The 23157-nt window shown below is 35.2% G+C and overlaps 1 protein-coding gene across 11 annotated transcripts in view; it reads right to left on the minus strand.

Moving 5' to 3' along the window:
- Positions 1–23157, minus strand: part of LOC138703319 (ubinuclein-1-like) — a 720147-nt gene that overhangs the window by 428688 nt on the left and 268302 nt on the right. For all 11 annotated transcript variants that reach the window (XR_011333095.1, XR_011333096.1, XR_011333097.1 and 8 more), the window contains one exon: positions 11833–11907. Coding sequence is in view for 8 of the 11 variants with exons in the window: in XM_069831096.1 (XP_069687197.1) it covers positions 11833–11907 (75 nt within the window). In the remaining 3 variants the exon portion in view is untranslated. The remainder of the gene's footprint in view (positions 1–11832; positions 11908–23157) is intronic.

Here is a 23157-nt window from a genome sequence, read left to right on the forward strand (position 1 = left end):
CAAAATGAAATGGGAAATATTAAATTTGAAAAAGTACCTATTATCATCTGCTCTGTTTTAAGGCATGTTATTGAACGAGCACTAGACTTTAAATTGAGATCATACATATCCTTCTCAGAGCATCAAAGAGGTTTAATAAATACTTCTCTTCTTAGTTCAATATTACAGTCAGCCAAAGTAAAAAAAGAAAATGCCACAATAGTGTTCTTGGATATAAAAAAGGCTTTCGATAACATTGGTCACACTCATTTGCGAAAATCTTTATCATCTACTGCAGCCCCGGAAAAACTAAGAGAGTTAATACTCTCCTTATAGGAAGATAACACGACTCAGGTAAACCTAAACTACTCAAAACCAGACCAATATAAATTTCTAAAGGTGTGTTACAGGGTTCACCATTATCACTAACACTATACAATGTATCCACTGACCATATTCCACAAGAACTAAGTGAAACAGAGATAGCAAATGCATATGGGTATAACTTAGTTAACGGATTAACTCCATTAACAGTCCCAAGGTTTTGCCGATGACACCGTTATAATCGGGAAAGACTGAAATTCGGCTATCGAATTGACAAAAATGGCTCTTCAAAGATTTGAAGAAATCGGATTGGATATTAACTTAGAGAAATCCATAGCCATCACTATGGAACATGGTAAATTGTCCGGATTTAATCTCGAAATTCTAAAAGACCTACAGAGTAAACGCATTTCAGAACAAGAATGTATCAAGTACTTGGGTCTCAACTTTGCCAATGTAATGATATTTGATTCTCAAAAAAAATGATTTCAAAATTAAAAAATAAATTGGCTCTACTTTCTTTTTCACCTTGGTTACATCCAGATCAGAAATTTAAAATCCTCAACTCTTCAATCTGTCCGATATTAATGTATCACTTTTTCTCAGTTCCTCTCGAAAAAATTCTAATTGGTTTCCTACAAGACGCAGATAAAATGATTAAAACAACACTGAAAGAAATATTATGTTTACCTACAGATACTCCAGATTCAATGATTTACTCTGACAGTAAATATAAAGGCCTTGGACTATTTCGAACTACATGGGAGGCAGTCCTTCAACAAATTAACAGTTTTCAACTTTTGATGAGATCAGATAATCAGTATATTGCCAGCCCAAGAGATTTAGAGAGTGAATTGAAAACTAACCTCGGCAAGTTACCTTTGGATAACAATTTGATCTCCCCAGACACCATTAAGAACAAAAGAGATCTAATTGACTCAAGAAACGCAGGAAAATTTTGCACTTTGAAGAATTTGATAAATGGTGTCAACTGCCACAGAAAGGTAAAGGAGTCAGCTTATATCAAGACTTCACTCCTGCAAACAGCTGGGTCAGATATCATATAGGCCTTTCTAGCTCCGAGTGCAGAGATGCACTAAAGATGACTGGTAATGTTGCTCCTGTACGTGCTATTCCAGGCAGAACTGAAGACAATAACCAATGTAGGTGATGCCACAGTGAGGTTGAAATTTTGGCTCATGTCTTGAGTTCATGCCCATTTGGCGAAACTCTTCGTAACAGCAGACATCATAAAATCAGGTCTATAATCGCAACATGCCTTAAGTCCAATGGCTACACTACCTATGAAGAAGTCCATGGAATAGGGACACTGGAAGTCATCGGCATATTGATATTATAATATTTAATCTGGAGAGACAAAAGGTTATATTCTGGATCCAACCATCAGATTCCAGACGCATCAGAATCAATCTGAGGAGGTTAACCTAGAGAAAAGAACAATTTATGAATCCACTATCCCTTATTACAAAACATCAAATAAACTCAAGGATATAGAAGTCATTGGATTAATGGTGGGCGCTAGGGGGACCATAACAAAACAATTTGTGTCATTGTCATAAATTTGGAGTCCCAACAACAATTAAGGAAATTTCTATTATAGCTTTGAAGGGTTCTCTGCAGATTTTACGGCGACATTTGTATTTCAATTCAAATTACAGTTGAATTTTCTCATTCTGTTATTTTATCTGTGTTTTTTATAAATTTTCGTTATGTGAAATATTATCTACTGTAATTTTAGTTTCTTGTAAACAAATTTCTTGTAAGACATTTTTAATGTCATTTTAAATGTTACTGTTTAACATTCTTTGTCTTTGGCAACCTCATCAAGTTGAGGAGGATTGAATTATTATATTAAAATTTGAACTTGTAATTATTACTATCACTATTATTATTATTATTATTATTATTATTATTATTATTATTATTATTATTATTATTATTATTATTATCCTAAAATAATTTGTATAAGAACTATACATTGTTTCTAATCAGCACTAGTTTCACTATTTGTATGTGTGTGATTGTTATCTGTGATAGAATTTAAAACAGAAAGTGTGTGTGAACAAGAGCTACGAATGAACTCAGGTGAGTGCTGATGTTACAGATGGAGTCTTGAGGAAGGTGTTTCAGAATTTTCTACATCGATGATTCTTGCATCCAGAAGGTGGACATCATTTTTAACATTTATTATTGCTGTATTTGATAAAATGTAAGTAAGATCAACCTAACGTTTTCTTATACCTCTTACCAGTGCATTATTTGTACAAGACTATACGTAGCGTAAATCACCGGCATTCACCACCGATTCGATTTTCTCCCATGAGAGAAAGTGGTCCGATCTTTCCATTAAACACGCATGCTGTGACTGGTCATCATGCAGGTAAGTTGTACATGTCGTGTATTGTACATCTGAGAGAGTAATACCCCTTCCTCTTTATATAGAACAGTGATACTTGTCCCAGAACTTTCTTAATTCTAATATGAGGCAGTCAATCAACCAATCACATTTCTCAAGCCACAGATCTGAATAAACTGTGCCACGACTTCTTCTTGCTTTATATTCGTTGAAAGCATTTTGTGCATTTATTATAAAATAACCTTCTGAATTTACAGATTGCCAAAAAAAAGACAAGATGAACAAAAATACAATAATAACAGAAATAATAACTTAGGATTTAAGTATACATACAATAAATACTGGAAAAAAAAAAACTAAATTAATATGAAATCAGAGATCAATATAACATTTAAGTGTTACATAAAAATTAATATATAAAGTACTTTTTAATATCTGCAAAGACCCCCTCATTACAATGATAACTATGCTTTTAATTTTGTTAATGGGTAGTCCGAGACTTATCAAACTTCCACAAAATACTGTGGTATACTGCCGCGCGCTCTCACAATCAATCAGAACACCTGTATCTCACTTAGCTTGTATTTGAATTTATAGTAACCCAATGTAGGCTCATAAATGCTCCTCTTCTCGTTGTTCACTTCCTCAGGTTAATCTTTGTGATGTTCAAATCTAATGGTAGAGTCAATGATGTATCCTTTAGAACTATTTTTTTAAAAAGTGATTATGTCAATCCTACAACAACTAAAATGGACTTCCTCATAAACAGGAAAAAATCAATTTTCTTAAGTTCTTTAGCTATGAAGGAGCAAACACGATGGTGACATGAGTTCCTGAGAAATTAGCTATGTGGACAGGATCCTAAGACATGGTCAAGTGCTTCTGTCTTCCTGCAGCAATGCCTACAGAGGTTAGAGCCCAAGGACCCAGCATGGAGCGAACAGTGGAAACATTGGCTAACATTTTGAGGGCCTCGTGCCATTCACTGCAGGAGAGCCCTTTATGATTTCTGACCCAAGATTGATAGATGTATGTTCCTTGTAGAGATCTACTCCAATTCCTTTTTGGAGAAGTTGACACCAGGCAGAAAATTCACACTGTCGAAGTTCGTGGTGAATTTTCAGGAGTCATACAAATTACTGCGTGAATTAATCATTTTAGATGTTTCTTGTATCTGAAGAGACTTCAAGCATAATGAACTTTCATTTTGAGGATTTCGAGTGACCAGTGCATAAACATCACAAGATTTTAAAATGGTTACAAGATTTTAAAATGATGTTACAAGCATTGATATATTAAAGAAAGGCCTCCCAAGATGATTTAAATAGGCCAAATCTTTTCATTTTTTCTCGGAATATATCATGTTATCTGGTACATCTGTTGGTAGGTATAATATTTCCCTATGGGAACTTTCTATCATTTTGTCAGCATCCTGTAAAAATTCAGTTGGTATTTTGTTAAATTCAGAAGTAATATATGGATATATTAAAGAAGGGCAGATGGAAGAACTTAGAACTGTGAATTTTTTATCTGCTTTTAATAGAGAGGAAGAGGTTAATATATCTAGTTGTGTATGAAGCTTTTTCATAACCATAGTCAAGTCAAATATTGAGGAATCTTGATATGTGATGCCCAAGTAGCAGATTTGTTCTCCTTCTGTAACGCTGGTTAACTTACATTCATCTTCTATTATTAGCAATGTTGGATTTAGCTTTCTTTTGACTATGGATAATCCACTACATTTACCAGAGTTGATACTTAGTCCAATTTCATGAAATCTTTGAATAGCTAAACGAGTAAGCTCAATCGCTGACTCTTCAGAGTTTCCTATGACAGTGTCGTCTGCGAAGCCCATAACAGTGAGTGGAGATGCTTCTTGAATGAGGTCAAGGAAACATGACTGAGATCAACAATCAGTGGATCACTCCTTGGTCACCTTTACTGTCGCAAACATTCCAAATGGACATAAACATGGAATTTTGCAGTAGCATCAGTTCGATAAAATACATATGCAAGTGCAGTATGTAAATAAGAGGAGCAACCAAGCAACTTTCAGCATCGAAAATGAACATGATGAAGTGATGAGTCGATGAGTGTTTGGGAATTTATAGCAAGAAAGCAATTGACAGAATGTGCTCTAATAATAGCAAAAGCTACTATCTTTGACTCCTACACCATACCATCAGAGACAGACATCGTTCAATGAACTGAAGCCAGTGGATATTGCTTTCCTGAGTTATTAAGTAGCATGCAGAGCTCATCGCCTACTTGAAGATGACACTCATTGAACAACACGCTTCAGGAGCTTTTGTCAGCGACAGTGCTGAGGCAACTTTTTCGATCATGTTTGTTTTGTAGTGTTTCAAATCTTCTTGAATTATGAATAAAGTACAAAGAGAATTTTTTCGAGAACTTGGTGCAGGATCTGACAAGGCACATACCCAATGTGAACATCAATGATCACCATACTAACCATTGCCTTTTACAGCTACAAGACTGTGTTTCCATCATTATCTGCAACCCCCTGGTGAATTACAGTTTACCGATGTCCCAGGTCCTCAATAATAATGCTCTAAATAAAAAATATAATAGGTTTTTACAAAATGGCACAGTTAATCGAATAAAATGAGCTACAACCAAAAATAAACAAAAAGATACTTATTTTACACTCAAATTATTGTAAATACTGTCAATGCCAAATCAGAAAAAATGTTCTTTGACGCACCTGGAAGGACTAAAAAACTACTAAGATTAATTAAATACTGAGTAAAATCCTATGTGATGGTAAGATTGCTCTTGCAATGATGTCCTCTGATATGGTGACAACTTTGTTTCTGGATGGTAAGACTGCTCGATCAATCAGCCTAGAAAATTCCTGTTAACATGGACAACAATGAGAGCCCAATGTGTACCATATCTAAAAATAACAACAAGAAACAAGTAATTCAAGACTGTGTTCTCATTGTATGGGATGAGTATACCATAGCCAATAATAAAAGTATTGGAGCACTAAATCGAATGTTGCAAGATACCAGAAATGATCATAGTGACAGCAAGAGTGACATTTCTATTTTCTAGAGACTTTCGTCAGACTCTACCTGTCCTCACACGAGGTACAAGAGCCAAGGGGGTGAATGCCTACCTTCAGCATTCAGTGCTCTGATCTCATGTGAAGAACAGTCAATATGAGAGTTCGAATGGGGAATGATTAACTCATACAAGAATTTATTACAAATATACTGTTGAAAGTAGGAGAAGATAATAAGACCAATGTCAACAGTAAAGTAGAGCTTCATCTTCCTATTTGCAAAACTGTTTCACCTGTCACTGATCTTATTTTAGAATTTTACTGCGGTATGAAAAACATCTCCACAAGAGACAAATCTTGGTTTTGGGAGAGATTGAACTTGACACCAAAAAATAATCAAGCAGCATCCATCAACAAGACCATTTTGAACTGTTCCAGGCTCCCAAAATGCTGTTCAAGTCCACACATATGTCTTAAGTCAAGATGATGCAACCAACTACCCAATTGAGTTTCTTAACTCACTTAACTGTCCCATGCATGAGATAGTGTTGTAGATTGGTGCACCAGTATTGTTGCTATATAACTTGAACTCTTCAAAGCTGTGCAAAGTCATTATAACCATATGTAATTGAGGCAACTTTAAGCCTAATTCAGATGGGGATAGTTTATAGGAGTCAAGTAGTTGAAGCTCTAAACTTGGTATCATAATTATAGCTCTAACCTTGGTATCATAATTATAATCACACGAAGTCTCTAAACTTGAAACCATATTCCACGTGCAAAGAATGTGTGCTGAATGTGTATGCTTCACAGTGGTGTTTGCATTCTTGAAGATACTGTATACTTTTGTAAGACTTTTTACCTTTTTGTAAACCATCTCTAATCATTGTTTTGGAAACCTTGTTCCTTAAATTCAGTAACAAGTTTTTGAAGTAATTCCCTCTTGTTTTTACTGAAGTATTCCTTGAATCATACATTCGACAGAAGTTCGGGTAATTATTTATTTCAGCTAACTCTAATTTTATCAAAGTCGTCAGTCTCCTGTCTCTTAGCTATTCCCTCATTTAACCCACTCTAACTTTGTCACAGTTTTCGGTTTCCTACCACTCATTGTCAGCTATCCCCTCATCTAACCTAACCTAACATTTAACACGAATATTTATGGATATGTATGCTGATGGAGGGTAAAACACAGTGCAACATGATTCCCATGATCAGACACTACCACTAATATGTGCCAAATATGGTAAATATACAAACACATCAACTTCAGTCACCCCCTGTCAACTATACACACACTGAAGTCCACTTAAGGTTATAACTTATATTATTCATAATTATTTGCATGATTTACAAATAGGAATATACAACTCATTAATAATAGAAATAAAAATAATGAAGGTAAATGAGAGCTGTGACTTATAATGAATCAGTACTGACAAAAAAGTCAGAAACTATATTTTGTAAGAACGAAACAAGGAAAAAATTTCAATTATTTCAGGAAATTATAAAAGAGTGTGCTATGACATGGGTGACAAATATATTTTTTTATAAATTTCACTTCTGAATAACTTTTCTGTGCCAGAAAATAAACTGATTTCATCACTCAGTAAAGTCGTTTAACATTTTATTATTAATGATAAATTCATACTTACTTACTTACAAATGGCTTTTAAGAAACCCACAGGTTCACTGCCGAACTCACATAAGCCTGCCATTGGACCCTATCCTGTGCAAGATTAATCCAGTCTCTATCATCATATCCCACCTCCCTCAAATCCATTTTAATATTATCCTCCCATCTAAGTTTCAGCCTCCCCAAAGGTCTTTTTCCCTCTGGTCTCCCAACTAACACTCTATATGCATTTCTGGATTTGCCCATACATGCTACATGCCCTGCCTATATCAAACGTCTGGATTTAATGTTCCTAATTATGTCAGGTGAAGAATAGAATGCGTGCAGTTCTGCATTGTGCAACTTTCTCATTCTCCTGTAATTTCATCCCTCCTAGCCCCAAATATTTTCCTAAGAACCTTATTCTCAAACACCCTTAATCTCTGTTCCTCTCTCAAAGTGAGAGACCAAGTTTCACAACCATATAGAACAACCGGTAATATAACTGTTTTATAAATTCTTAACTTTTAGATTTTTTGACAGCAGACTAGATGACCTTCTCAACCAAATAATAACAGGCATTTCCCATATTTATTCTGTGTTTTTATTGTATGAATTCGTAACAAGCTGTTTTTTACGGTGATGGGTTGTTAGCCCTTCGCCCAACCCCCAAGCTGGAGGACTACCCCTTATTGCCTGTCCACAACTGCTTATTCAATATATTCGCAGCTACCCTCCATATTGTCGTTCTGCTATATGAAAAATTATTACTATTTTTTTTTTTTTTTTTTTTTTTTTTTACAAAATTCAGTTCACTGTGCAGTGATGAAGCATTTGCCACCTACCTCAAAAATTATCCAACATTCTGTGACGAAATGTTTTGTGTGTATTTATGCATGTCATGTCTAAAATATGATGCAAGATCACTTCTCTACCTTTGCTAGATTGTCTGATAAAAAATAAATTAATTTAAAAACTGGTCAAATATCAGTATTTTCTTCTGCCAAAAACAAATTATTAAGATGTAGTTGAAAGAGCATGATATTGTAAACATGAGTTTCGACAATAAAATAAAAGCAAGAGAACATGAAAAAAAGTTAACAAGTTTATGAGTTATGAGGGAAACACTTCATCACTGCATAGTGAACTACCACCATTAGGAATTTTGAAAAAAAATATATATAATTTTTTTAAATCGTAAAAATATTCTTTTCATATACCAGGAGGGACAGTGTTTTACACATACCAATTCTCATTACTGTAGAAGATACAGTAATGGAGGAAAAAAATGTTGAATATTTCCAAAAATTTTACTGCTGTAAGCTGTACCTAACCCCTTAACAGTATCTTTGATTTCACTACCCATAAATTTTACATTTTTTTTGTTTTTGTATGTGGTTGTGAACATGTCACATTTCCTAAAAAAAATATGGAAATGATATCAATGAATTAACAGTACAGTGATTATGTGAAATGCTTGATAAAGGAAGAGTGAAATTTCATGATAACGGAAACAGTAGTCCATGTAACATTACAGATGATTTGCTCCATCATATCAGATTCATCATGGAGGATCGGCATTACACACTTGACGAATCTACTAAGTATTTCTTACATAACATATTATTAGGCAAACACCAATTTTTACGATATTTAATTAAATTTGCATTAAAATTTCTTAGTAGGGGAAACTGTCCTAAAATGACATACTCAGGTAAAATGACATACCTTAGGTTTCTCAATACTTGTACACGAGACAGCATTCCTCTGAACTGGATGTTATGTTCGTATATTGGATACAGAGAACCTCCATAAATTACGTTGATTTTTCGTGAAAAATCTTATTTGTATGCTTAAATCAGTGAAAATCTTGTTGCCAAACTTTGGAATGACATTTCTTTGGTGGAATTTTACATAGACTTAAAGAAATCAAACACATTTTTTTTTATATATATGAGGCATGTAAGTACTTCCGTTCTGATTATTTTTAACCTATTTTGTAGCCTCCAAATTCATGTAAGCATTGGCTGTACCTCCATATGTTGAAAGCTACCAGTCAGGGTAAAATGACATAACATCTATGAGCATAAAATGACACACACTGTCATTTTACCCGAAATGAAAGTTTTAGGTGAAAAACACATCCATCCTACATGAATTTGGAATGTTGATGAATCAGCACTATTCCTAGCTGTTCAAACACCAAAGAAAATCCTTGCAGCTAGAGGGAAGAAACAGATAGGGACTATAAAATGTGCCAAGCGAGGTCAACAAGCAACAGTGTTATCATATGAGTTCTCCTGGAAATTTTGTTCTGCCTGCTTTGATATTTGTCATGAAGTCAAAACAAGAACTTTTTTGATGATGATATGACACATTAATACTAGTTAATGAACTGGGATGGATGACTGGGTAGTTCTTTACACAGTGGCTGAAGTGCTGAATACATCAAAACCTCCAAAAACAACAAAGTACTTCTTCTGGTTGATGCTCATTTGGACCACAGACATATTGACATGTTGACATATGCCAGAGATAATGGTTTCATTCTCTCTGCACATCACGCATCAACTTTACCTCCTAGATGTGAAATTTTTTGGGTTTCTCAAATCGTATCAGAACCAGAAAGACTCCAAATAGTTGTGGGTTTATCTTAGGAGAGCTAGGTGATCCAATACCAGATTGGCAGTTTATTTTCATTGGCCTACAGAAAAGCAGTCACCAACCACAATGCTATTATTTGATTTGCACAAACAAGAATTTGGCATATGAATCAATCCTCATATATTTCCAAATCATGTTTTTAGTGCTGCAGGAATAACTGAATGGCCTATCATAAGAAGAAAGCCCAAAACCGGAAACAACAAATGACAATGCCCAACTGGAAGTGCCTACACTAATTCCTATAACTGCAGCTGGATCAGCAACACCAGTCAGTATCTTCAATAGCTGAATCATGTTCTTTGTGATGTTCTGAAGAGTACATGTTGTAAATCTTTAAAGAAAACTACATCAAGCTTATTCGTGAGAACATATTATGTATCCCCACTTCTGTTTCATCACAAATTGGGCCTCTCTATAGGAAACGTAGCTCAACAGATAACAAAATTTTACTAGCAGCTCTTACGTTGCTGAGATGAAGACAAGTGCTGTAGAGTCGAAACGTTTGGAATTATGATGTGCATATCACCAAGTGAAGAAAAGGCTTCCTTTCGATCAAGAAGTGGACAATGATGTTCTGAAATGCAACTCAGATGACGGTGATGATATGTCATGCCTTTATTGAAAAGACGTATTCTTCCATTCAAGACAAAAAGAAACTTGGCTCAATTGCACTAAGTGCAAGGAGACTTGGCTCAATTGTACTAAGTGCAATATGTGAGCACACAGCAAGTCTGTCCGTCTCTCCAAGAGAACAAAGTCATTTTCATGCCATATATTCAAGTAAAAATATTCCATATCTTACTTTAAGGTGGGTAAGTTATGTCATTTTACCCAAGTACTGTCGATAAAATGACATAGTGTTACAATTTTTTAAAAAGCTGTATAGGGGATATATAATGTAAAATATCCTGCTTTTAACTGTGCCATAGTAAAAGTAATGTAGTGTAATATCTGTATGTGCAAAAAAATCGTTTATTTATGAAGAAACACACCACCAACAGCAGTTTCTTCTTATGGTATGTCATTTTAGGACAGTTATGATTTAGATAGGAACATCCTTGAAATCACTCAAATATTATTTTTAACATTTACTTAAGAATAAAAACTCATTTCATTCACAAAACCAATGGTGTCCAATGTCATGGCACTTGTTTTCAAATGTTTCATTGCAGCTAGTTCACTAACACTCTGTAAAATTATTTGTACTGTAACAATTGAAATGAAGAATCAAGAATGTAATTTGTATTTATTTACTTGTTGAAATTATGATAGGTGCGTTATGTGGAACCACCTTCATTTCAATATTTTTTCATGTCATGTACATTATTACAGTTTATTATTATTATTATTATTATTATTATTATTATTATTACATTAAGAAAAATAATAATTGTAGAATAATTCTCACAGTTTACAAAATAGTAATTACTCTGTATGCTCTAGTAACCAATTCTCTACTTTCCAATAAAAGGACAAGAGAAATTTTGTACAAGATAATATAGAAACAAGTGCTAGTGTAAAAAAAAAATAAAAAATAAAGTAAAATCTTTAATCCCTCCTCTTCTCTAATACTGAATCTGCTAAGTTTCAGCAGATAATAAATAGTACTGTCTTCGAAAACGTAGCTTTTCTTTTAAAATCGATTATTTGGGTATTTCCAAAAAATAAAACTTATTAACAATTCTATTGAATACAAATCAGTTTTTAAGTATTTCTTTCCTGCAGATGAACTTCCACAACCTAGAAGTACAGTACTCCGAATTCTGCAGCTCTTACATATTCAGTTTCAAACATCATGTTATGAAAAACCATTTAAATATATACATTGGAAACAAGTACACTTACCTTAACTTGAACACTGTTTGTAACTTGCTTGCTATCTACCTCTTCCTCTTCCTCGTCAGCTAGCACTACCACTCTCTGAAAATACAACCATGATTTCCTAAATTCAAAATGCTCGTACTGTACAATCCATGTATATTCAAATTCAGTTTAACTTATATTGTTAAACAAGTTTTTAATTTACCATACTTATATACTTATATCAACCCAGAGGACATCGACGGTTAGGAAGACCCTTTAGAAGACTGCTAGATGGGGCCAAAACAGGTCTACACAGGCCTAATTCGTGACGGACGATGATGATTATGATTATATAGAAACATGTATGGTACTGTATATGAAAAAAAAAAACAATATATTGTAATATTGTCCTGAAATATATAAACTCAAAGCTGCTTCTTCTTCTTCTTCTTCTTCTTCTTCTTCTTCTTTACATGTAAGTAAGATATTGGTTTTTCAATAGAAAAAACTCACAATGTCAGAGGTAAACATACATAACATAATAATCTTCCTATCACCTGTCCTTTCATAATTCAATCTTGCTTCGTACGTGGTGTTAATAAGAGAGAAGCTTTACTAAAGTGAATCATCTTAAGTTAATCGTTGACAGGAAGTAACTGAACAGTGAGAAAAAAATTCTCGTTATACATAGTCACTAGAAAAATAATTGTTCATGTATACCATGTTAAAAGTCCAGTCCACTGTTGTGGATTAACAGCATGTATGACTATGAAATAATAAGCAGATCCAGGTTCAAATCCTGAATGCGGCAAATTGCCTGGTTGGAATTTTTTCCAAGGTTCTCCTCAATAAATTGAAGCAGAATTGCTAGGTAACTTTCAGCATTGGACCTTGTATTCATTTCGCCTTCATTAACTTCAATTTCATCTATCACCTTTCAATAGTTTCAGGCCGACTCTGAATGCAATAGGATGTAGTAACATGACTTACATACAGATAATATCAAATTGAGGAAGCTGCAGAAGTCCCAGGGGGACAGAGGAGCTCTTGTAGCAGACTCTGTTGGAACTAGGTGATATGTTGCAGAATTGACAGATGGCACCAAATAGTGAATCACAATACGTACAGAAACACGGTCTTCAAGTCTAAAAGGATGCAGTACAGGCCAGTCAAGTTCCAATTACCGACAGCAGAAGTCCAAACTACTTAGCTCGTTGCATGTTTCTTGTTTGTAGCGATAGCAGCGATCTCATCTCCAATCAATAATAAGAAGTTGGTGGGCCTATACCATGATTTGTATTCAGGAAGAAGTATCTTCTAAGAGCAAACATAATACAGGGTCTTTCATAAGTAATGAGTCTACCGAAAAATAACTATTTTGGATAATTTTTTCAAATGATGTTCATTCTCACAAGAAAGAACCTTTATTAAAACACACAAATGTAAAAATAGTTTCAATTGTAGACAAATTATACTGTATAATTTTCAAAATGTCTCCCATTCTACTGAATACACAAATGTAATTGACGTATCAACTCTACACAGACTCTGGCAAGCCTGCCAGGCATAACCATTTGCATCATGTGTTCAATTCATTCCATTAATTCAGGAATGGTGCATGGCTTAGTTGCATAGATACGGTTCTTGCTCAATCCCCAGAAAAAAAAAGTCCAGGAGAGTCAAATCAGATGATCATGGAGGCCAACAGATTGGGCCTGTGCAACCGATCCACCTGTCTGGAAACACTTCGTCTATGGAATAAACGCTTAATTTGAGGACACTATCCAAGTTCAAACCAGGCAGCAACTTTTCTCTTCTGCAGTAACGTTAAGTGGCTGTGTGGCATTTTATAATTCCAGTCTATCACAACAATGTGTATAGGCATGGCAGTGTGCCATTATCCTTGGCATATAGAAGGCCATGCTCCAGGTTATTTTAAGTTAGCATCAAATGCACATTACACATGGATATGTAGCTTCCTCTGGTAGTGGAAGGAGGTGGGGTTTGTTTCCAATCCAACTGTACGGCACCAGGAAGGATACTTTCTCATGATGATGAATATCATTTCAAAAAATAATTGATTTATAAGAGAAAACGTAATAGATACCTCCAAACACGAGTAATACGAAGTTTTAAAAATTTGAAATATTCATTGCATAACATAAATTTTTGGTGATATTCTTCCAAATTCAGGTACCCATGTTATTACTATCTTAATAACAATTTAGACATCATTGAATTGTGTCTGCTAATTTGCAAGCATGGGTTAAGAACTAGGTAAATTACAGATAATCATCAATGAAAGGTTGACAGTTTCTTAGAATCTACAACAATACAAGAAATATACAGTAATTTAAATACAGTGTCCCATAACCTGTAACTACCATATACTTTCGTGTATCTAAAAATAGTTAAGTAGTTACGTTGTAGAATTGATCAAAGCCTACCATTTGAAGTACTAGTTAGCAATTACACAGTGTTTTACAGAAATTCGTAATAATATGATATTTTATTATGAGATGCCCTATATTTAATTCCATAAATTTGTTCCACTCCTCATTCTGATTCAAATGATATTATGATTGTTCTTTTCTTTTTTCGTGTCACCATTTTCTACCTTTTTATCCCTTTCACTTTCTTGCCTAAAACTTCTTTCCATAGGCCTACACATGCTTAACTTGATGTATGCATATTACAATAACTCGTTATAAACTGTATTGTGTCTGAGATATTGTAATTGTAGCTACGTAAACAGCACTACTCTCTGTATCTTTAAACTGCCTATTCTATGCTTAAGTTTTGTATAGAAAGCTGTGTGCAGCTGTGTTTCTACAATCTGCCTTTACAGTACAGTAGTCAAGGCTGCATCAGTACTAATAGCACATGTCCTGCACGTGGTTGTGTATGCATTATTTTAATGTTATTTTCGGTTTCTGAAAATGGTAAATTGTTGTGTCCCATTATGTAGATCGAATCAACGAAGTTTTCAATCGAACTTCGAGAAAAGTGGTTTTTGGCAGTTTCTAGACAAGGCACATGTTAATGTAGCAGTTGGATTTCCGCTGACCATTCTCGTGCATGTAGTCTCCATTCTCGCACAGAAGACTACAAAGAAATTTGTGGAAGGACATTTTCAAACCAGATGTCATACCAAGCAAATTTCCAAATTACCCAAGTTACCTACAACCAAGGGAGAAGAAATCGTGAACGGAACTTGCTGTCTCCAGAGCAGACAGTGAAGTTTGCGTCTGCATATACAATGGTATGTAGGCCTATTTAATATAAAAAAATGTTATGCCAAAATTGAAACTAATTAATAGGATATTTTTCAAATAAAATCATAAATACAACACTATAAATTTCTTAATTAAAATACATTCTTGGATTACTTCAGAAAATATCTGTCAGGACACAAGAATTGAAATCCGCAATGAAGATACAAACACTAAAATATGTGATGTAGCAATTAAACCAGATATTGATACAAGAAATATTGCAAATCTGTATCAAACAAGAGAAATTAATAGGTTTTGTTTCAAAATTCTGAGACTTCAAAAGAAAATTACGGAATTGGAAAGCGACGTTCAAAACAAAAACAATCAGATGGTCACACTGAAATTAACAAGGCCACAGCTCTGAAAGATGCTGTGGGCAAATAGGATATCAAAGCCATAAATTTAGTGGACCAATTAAATAATTTTGGACGAAAAAAACGGAATGGTCAGAGTTGAGCATTCGTTATTGTAGATCATGGAGATTAATATCCCCAAAGGATTATGAATACTCTCGAAATTCCGAACTACTGTCAGCTCCTTCACACTCCACTTTAGGATATAGAAAACACTGATTGCGATACTGGAATTTCACCATTGATTAAATGCAGACTTAGAGCTGAATGTGACAGTCTTCAACCAATGGAAAAGGTATCTTAATAGCCGATGAAATGGCAATCAAAAAAAGGTTGCTGTATGAAAGAGTGAGTGGTAAGTTTTTCGGAGTTGTCAATCCTGAGGGGGTTTATGATGAATATATTGGCCTTAATTCGACTTTAGCAAACAAATTACTCTGCTTTGTTGTGAGTGGGCTCTCAACCAAGTACAGCTGGAGGCAGAGATTTTGGCAGGTGACCTAGATGACATTGCCAGTAGACGAGACAATGTTGTTCAGTGTGAGCTGCATGAATGAGTTACGATAATGCTCTCAGCTGTTGTGTTGAATTGTCTTCATTAATAACAGAGATTCAAGAAGTACAAGAATGAGTCACGGAAACAAGAGGAATCTACATGTTCGATTTCAAGAGCAATAAATAACTGAAAGAAGAGGCATGCTGAAATAAGAAAATACTCAATTCAATAAACCAAGCAAGAAGCCTCATGTTCTAAATGTATTAATGGAAAAAGATGAATATGAGAGTTTAATTTAATGATTTAATTCATACATAGCATGTGTTTACAAGGAATGGTAATCCTGAGACAATGAAGCGGTCTCTGAACAATAGGTCATGAGGAAAGTCGTCGATTCGATTCTTGTGATGTTTAGTCTAACTCCAATAGTTTTCAAGGTTGATGGATGATTTTTTTTATCGTGGTAATTCCTACACCTGTTGCATCCACTGTTAACTGATTTAAATCCTTATTTATGTATAATTCAGTGTAACAATAGCAAAATTAAAATAATTTACTTATTGAAATGTTCAATGTCAAGAGTCCAAACTTGGGGGGCAGTAGGGCTACAATCTAATTTCTACAAGTGACAAATCAAAGATAACTACTTTGTCATTGGCATGGACATCACCATTGTCATTAGCATGGATGTATCTATTAAGATGACCTCAAACTATGGAATGCAGAAAATGTGTAACTTTTTCACCATCTTCATAGTCTGTGTTAGCAATTTAGCTTCTTTGTGTCAGTCTTATGAAACGAAGGGCGACTTTAATTATTCTTTTCGTTTTTTGCCTCGTAAACTTCAGCACCACAAGGAAAGGGGTGGGTGAAAATTTGGTATTTTTTGTAAAAAAAAAAAAATCACATTTTTAGTTGTTATTCTTTACTAGAAAATGATTTATTGTTTCATCTGTAGATGTTTATGCAACTGAACTAGCTACTAAAATATTATACACTGACTGTGAAGGCAGATATCAACATTCATCTGCGCCCTAGAAGAACAGGACAATTTTCCATTAAGCAGGCATATATGCCTAAAGAAATGAGGATTTTTTTTTTCTCTTTGTTGAATAAACTTTCCTCAAAAGCATAGTGAAAAATTTGTTTAAATATCTCTAATACTTTCCGAGTTATTACTTAAATCTTGAGACTGTATCAATTGATTTGGAAATTTAAATATGGACAGAATTTCTCATCTTCGATGCATTTGTCGCTCATTTTCTGTAACATATTTTCCAAATCCATTTCCCTCATAATTTCGACATATTTCAAGATAATAAATTTATGACATTTTACATGTAACTGCATGTCGTACTAGAAAACAAGCATTGTTTTATAATTTTAACCTCTTTTTTTTCCATTGATAATTCTTTACGTAAAAAATAAATTTTACAATTATTCGCAGTGAAAGAAAATATATTTCTGAGATATAATACAGTGAAACCTCTCCTTACGGACACCCCCAAGATATGGACACTCCTCATATAAGGACAGATTTTTATGTCCTAACTGAAATAATACAGAAATAATGATAAATTTAACTCCCGTTTATGGACACTCTCAGACACGGACACGGACAGATGTTTCACAGTCCTAAAGCTTGCTTTACCTCTTGACTGCAGATAGAACTTGGATTTCAAGACCTAATGCGTTACAAAAATGGAAAATTTAGTACAAAAATTCTTTAACATGAAAGCAGACAGTAGGCCTAAGGGTCTCGCAGACTATCACTAGCTCAGCGACTACCCCTCGTTAGCTGAAAGCGGGTGGATAAACAAAGTCATAAAATTTAACCTGTCTGATGGGTCTAAGGTTTCCGCGATCGTGAAATTGTATTCGACACTTGATAGGGTTAGTAGAATTATTCTCTTCACTTCAGTCAGTTCTGTTTCGAGAGACATGGCACCTGAATGTGAAGATTAAGTTGAAAACTGTAAATTACAGTAGTGTATAACTGTAGATCTAGAATAAAATTGCATGGCACAGTACTGTATTTTCCTTTTTTCGGTCTTATCTACTGTAGTTCAAAGTTGGAAAGAATTTACTGTAGTATACTATATTTAGAATTAAACTACAGTAATACATTTCATTTAAAGCGTGAAGAGATAATCATGCATATTATAAATTTACTGTTAGGTTGGGGAGTCTCCCTCCCAATAAAGGACACCTTCCAGATGTGGAGAGATTGTTATGTCCCTTCTATTTCGTAAATGAGAAGGTTTCACTGTATAGTGCTGTTGATCGATCAAAATATTTAATCGATTAACTATTTGAATTTAATCGATTAATCGATTCGAAAATGTTTTAATATACTGTAATACACAACTATTTTAAACATTTACTAACATATTTATCATGAGGCTTATAATTTATTGTGTCAAGTTCTCCAGGAATTTTTAGACAAACATAAATAACAAATTAGGTGGCGCTCTACATTTAGTAACAATGTTTCCTGCATCATTAAACACGAAAAAACTTTTCTCTGTCAAGCACTTCTCCATGCGATCGTTCAATTTCAATCCAAACGTTTCAGCGAGTTTACCTCTCAAATTCTCATATAACATAATGGAATCTCAGAAAAGTATGTATTTTATATGCTAGGAAGATGAGCTGACAACAAGGTGGAAGTTTTCTTTCAACTTTCAATAGAGGTAGACTAGGTCACTCTGTCCTCATATCTCCATCTCTTTTTGAAGTATTTGTGCAAAGAATTTCCCTACGCTACCTGGTTTACAATTAGAAAATAACAGTATTATTGTGCTTTTAAGTAAGCAATTTCTGAGAGAGAAATATTGTCGGAATTTTTAGTATGAGTTTGTATTAACAAAAATAATAATATTGTGACAGCCACCTCGAAACTCGAACACGCTTCCCGCAAGAGAGCAGGTCGCGCGTGAGTCGACATGGGCTCCACGGAGCACTGGGGGACGGCGCGCGGCTTGGAGAGGCGAGGGGAGGTTGCGCGTGCAACTGCTATGCGCGGAGTGAAGGGGGGGGGGGACCCTCCTGAATCGTCCGGAAGTCCGTCGAAGTGGAAATCCAGATTATTCGAGAGTGGAATCTTTCGCGAACTCTCGAGAAACTATAGTTTGGTTATAAAAGAGAAGATGCAAGTGAACGTCAGTCAGTCAGTCAGTAAGCCAGTCTTGTGTAGCAGTGAAGCCAGCTTCGAAACCAGAGCGCAACTTGAATTGTGTCCGTAACTGTGGAGCCTGAAGCCCGGAGTTCGAGTGCAGTGGACCGCAGTTGGGGGCCTGAGTTTGAAGTTCAGTGGATCGTCTCTGAAGGTCTGCGGTTCGAGATTCTGTGAACGCGAGTGACTGAGCAAGAAGAACTAGCCAAGACAAACGAGCTGTGAACTGAGAACTAACCGTTCTGTGTTGTAAATAGTGCTTTGTAAATATTAGTTAAGATTAACAGTTCATTGTTGTTCGTAATAGTCCAAGTAAATTGTCATTGTCTACAGTGAAGTGCACTAACGAATACTGTGTTACGGTGTGGAGAGCAAATCCTATTGTTGAGATAATAAAGTCACATTGTTGTTTAGTTTAAAATTTACAATATTAATATCAACTACAACCGATTAATTTTAATCGACTCGATTATTCGATTAAATACTTTTGATCGATGAATTTTACAACAGAAATTGATCGATTAAATCCCACAACATTTATATATATATATATATATATATATATATATATATATATATATATATATATATATATATATATTTTGATCAAGGGTCTTAACACACACATTGTGAATAAAACAGAGAAGAAAGCATTTTAAAATATTCAAAATCGTACAAAATATCGGAGAAACCAATTTTCACTCCATAAATTGCACAAATTGAAAAATATAACTAAAATTCACAATAAATATTGAATGGATTCTAAAAGATTGTTCATTAATCTAGATGTATTGGCTGATGACTACACTAAATTCCAGCACAAAATTAATTCAGGATATGTAGAAATTAAATTTTTGGATTTTGCTAAATTTATACTATCGAAAGATGTTACACACCCCCTTAAATGTGTTTGTGTCTATCTGTGTTATCTGATGTTTTCGATTTTTTAATTCATAGTACTGAATCTGCCATATTGAATTCGCACAAATTTTATTATTCATAATTTTCGTCTCGAAAACCCTTCTGATATCAAATTTAATTTCTCGCCCATTTTTATCCCACTCCTCCACTTTAGGGACAAATTAGGACAAAATAATACCTTACTCATATTCTGTGCTCACAAAGATACCTAGATATAGACTTTTGTCGAGTTCAGATGACATGAGATCTTTTTACTCCCTTCTGCCTTTTCACTAATACCATAGGAGAGAGATGGTATTTAAAAAATCTAAGAATGTTTAACCAGAATTGTAGAGAGTAACCTTATTTTAAATTCTAAGTTTCTGCACAGGCTAGTTAAATGTATTTTAGTGAATTTTCAAAACCGTAAACTCCTTTGTGTCTCTTCTCTGCTAGGTAAAAAAAAAAAAAAAACCTCAAAAGTTATTTGAAGGAGTTACATGAAATTGTTTTTTTTTTTTTTAATGTCCGGTTTGTCCAAGTATTGTTAGAACACTTAACGACTGTTAAACTTTCAACAGTTTGTTAAATACAGTTTTTTCCATTTGTTCAACACCAGTTTGGCTTAACAGATTCTTAACTTTGTTAACTTTAAATGTAGGATTTCAGGCCGTTAACTCATTTAACAAACAGTTAAACATGGCGGATAACACCACAGCTGTTCAGACAAAAGTTGTGAAAATAATATGTTATGTTTCTCTTTTAGGAATGTTTAGAGTAAGGGCCGGTTTCACCAAGCTTCAGTAAATCAGTCCAAATGAAACATTAATTAGTACTGAACATTAAAATATTTACACGAGTACGTTTATATGTGCGCTGTCTCCGTAACCTTCAAGCTGAGGAGCTATATGTGCCTCGTCGCGCTGGTTACGTCACGGCTCTCCGAAGGAGCAGTCAGTAGCGAGTTGGCTTGCCATCTCTGGGGCCCGTGTTCGATTCTCGGCGATAACTTTTTTTATATTAACGTAACTAATTTTTATACGAGGGGGATCCAGGAAATAACGACCGTTTTGTTGTAATAATTTTAAAAAAATATATTTATTTAAAAAAACAAAGTCTGTTACATAACTGAAGCTTCCTTTACTTCTCTACATAATCACCACCCACATTTAAACATTTGTCGTATCTGTTCACTAGCTTTAGAATTCCCGTGTTATACTCCTCTGCCGCCAGTTCATTAAGCCAGGTGTTCACTGTCTTCTTCAACTCTTCATCACTTCCAAAACGCGTACCACCCAGAAAGTCTTTCAGCTTAGTGAAAAGGTGAAAATCGCTAGGAGCAAGGTCTGGACTATAGGGCGGATGATCAAAGATTTCCCAACTGAATTGATCCAGCAATTCTCGAGTTGAAGCAGCAGTGTGCGGGCGGGCGTTGTCGTGAAGAAGCACAACTCCTCTCGAAAGCATTCCTCGCCTCTTGTTTTGGATGGCTCGCCGTAGTTTTCGTAAAGTCTCACAATAACGATTTGCATTGATCGTAGTACCTTTTGGCATGAAATCCAGCAAAAGAACACCTTTGCGATCCCAAAAGACAGTAGCCATGACTTTTTGTGTTGAGAGAGTCTGTTTGAATTTTTTCGGTTTCTTGGGTGATGAGGGATGATGCCACTGACGTGATTGGTGCTTGGTCTCTGGGGTGTTGTGAGACACCCAGGTCTCATCACCAGTCACAATTTGATCAAGAAAGGCGTCTCCATCTGTGTGATATCGCATCAAGAATGTCAATGCTGACGCCATTCTCTGAGTTTTGTGTTGGTCACTCAGTTGCCGTGGAACCCATCGTGCACAGATTTTGTGGTAGCCAAGATGTTGCGACACAATTTCACCAAGCAAAGAACGAGACATGTCAGGAAAGGCAATATGCAATTCGTCGAGTGATGTGCGCCTGTCTTGCAAGATTATGTCGTTCACTTTAGTCTTCAGGTCTTCTGTGATGAGTGATGGGCGTCTGGGTCGAGTTTCATCGTGGACATTTGTTCGCCCATTGTTGAACATTTCGCACCATTTTCTCACATTTCTTTCATTCATTACAGTATCACCATACACTTCTTTCAATTGCCGGTAAATTTCTGCAGGTTTCAAATCTCGGGCATTCAAAAATCGAATCACACTCCTCACCTCACAGTCGGCGGGATTATCAATCACGTCGTTCATTTTGAAGTAACACAAAATGCACAATGGCGACTTGTTGCAACCAGTACTCACAACATTATGAGAACACATGTTAAGGAAGCCAGTTGACCTTCAAACAAGGAAGGGGAGTCAGCTGCCCGGCGGGTATGCGCGAACGGTCGTTATTTCCTGGATCCCCCTCGTACATGTTACCTTTCTTCATTTTTTTAATTTTGTGTAGTGGAACGAATTATTTCGCAACTCTGGCTCCACTAGGAGAATTTAAAAAACTCTTCGGAGATCAATTTTCTTCCCGAAATAAAACAAAGATAAACAAACAAATTAAAGAAAAATAAAAGAAATACACATGTGGATCTAATACATTGTCCACATGCCACCGGCGTCTATCACTGCCTGGCATTTTCGGGGCATTGAGTCCACCAGATTGCGGAAATAGTTCTGGTCCTTAGCGAAATCTTCCCAGGTAGCCAGAACTTGATCCCAGAACTGATCTGGATTTTGAGATGGGATGTCTCGATATTTGTCAATCCTCCTCTTTTTCATGCTTTTCCGTGAACTGTCTTTGAACGTTTATGGTGGTGTGTGCGGGATGATTATCCTGCTGGAAAATATAATTTCCATCGGAAAGAAAACGATTATAAATTCCAAGAAACCAGCTCTTTCGCTTCTGTTTTAAAGCCAGTGCAAACATATCTTATCGCTAGCTATAATATAATTCTAATAAATGAAAGTTAATATACCAAAAAGAAATAAAATAGTCGCATTGTATACGTTAGGGGGTGAAACCATTCCGGAAGTTAACAAATGTAAATACCTCGGAACAACATTTAGCAGCGACCTCGGCTGGGGGGAACACGTTACGGACACAGCGGGAAAAGCATGGAGAGCGTTACACTTTGTGATGAGGGTACTAAGAAAAGGCTTTTGATAAATCCAAAGAGATTGCATACAAAACTCTAGTACGTCCAGTAATGG

The sequence above is a fragment of the Periplaneta americana genome, chromosome 7 (genome assembly GCF_040183065.1).
Source record: "Periplaneta americana isolate PAMFEO1 chromosome 7, P.americana_PAMFEO1_priV1, whole genome shotgun sequence".
Lineage (NCBI taxonomy): Eukaryota > Metazoa > Arthropoda > Insecta > Blattodea > Blattidae > Periplaneta > Periplaneta americana.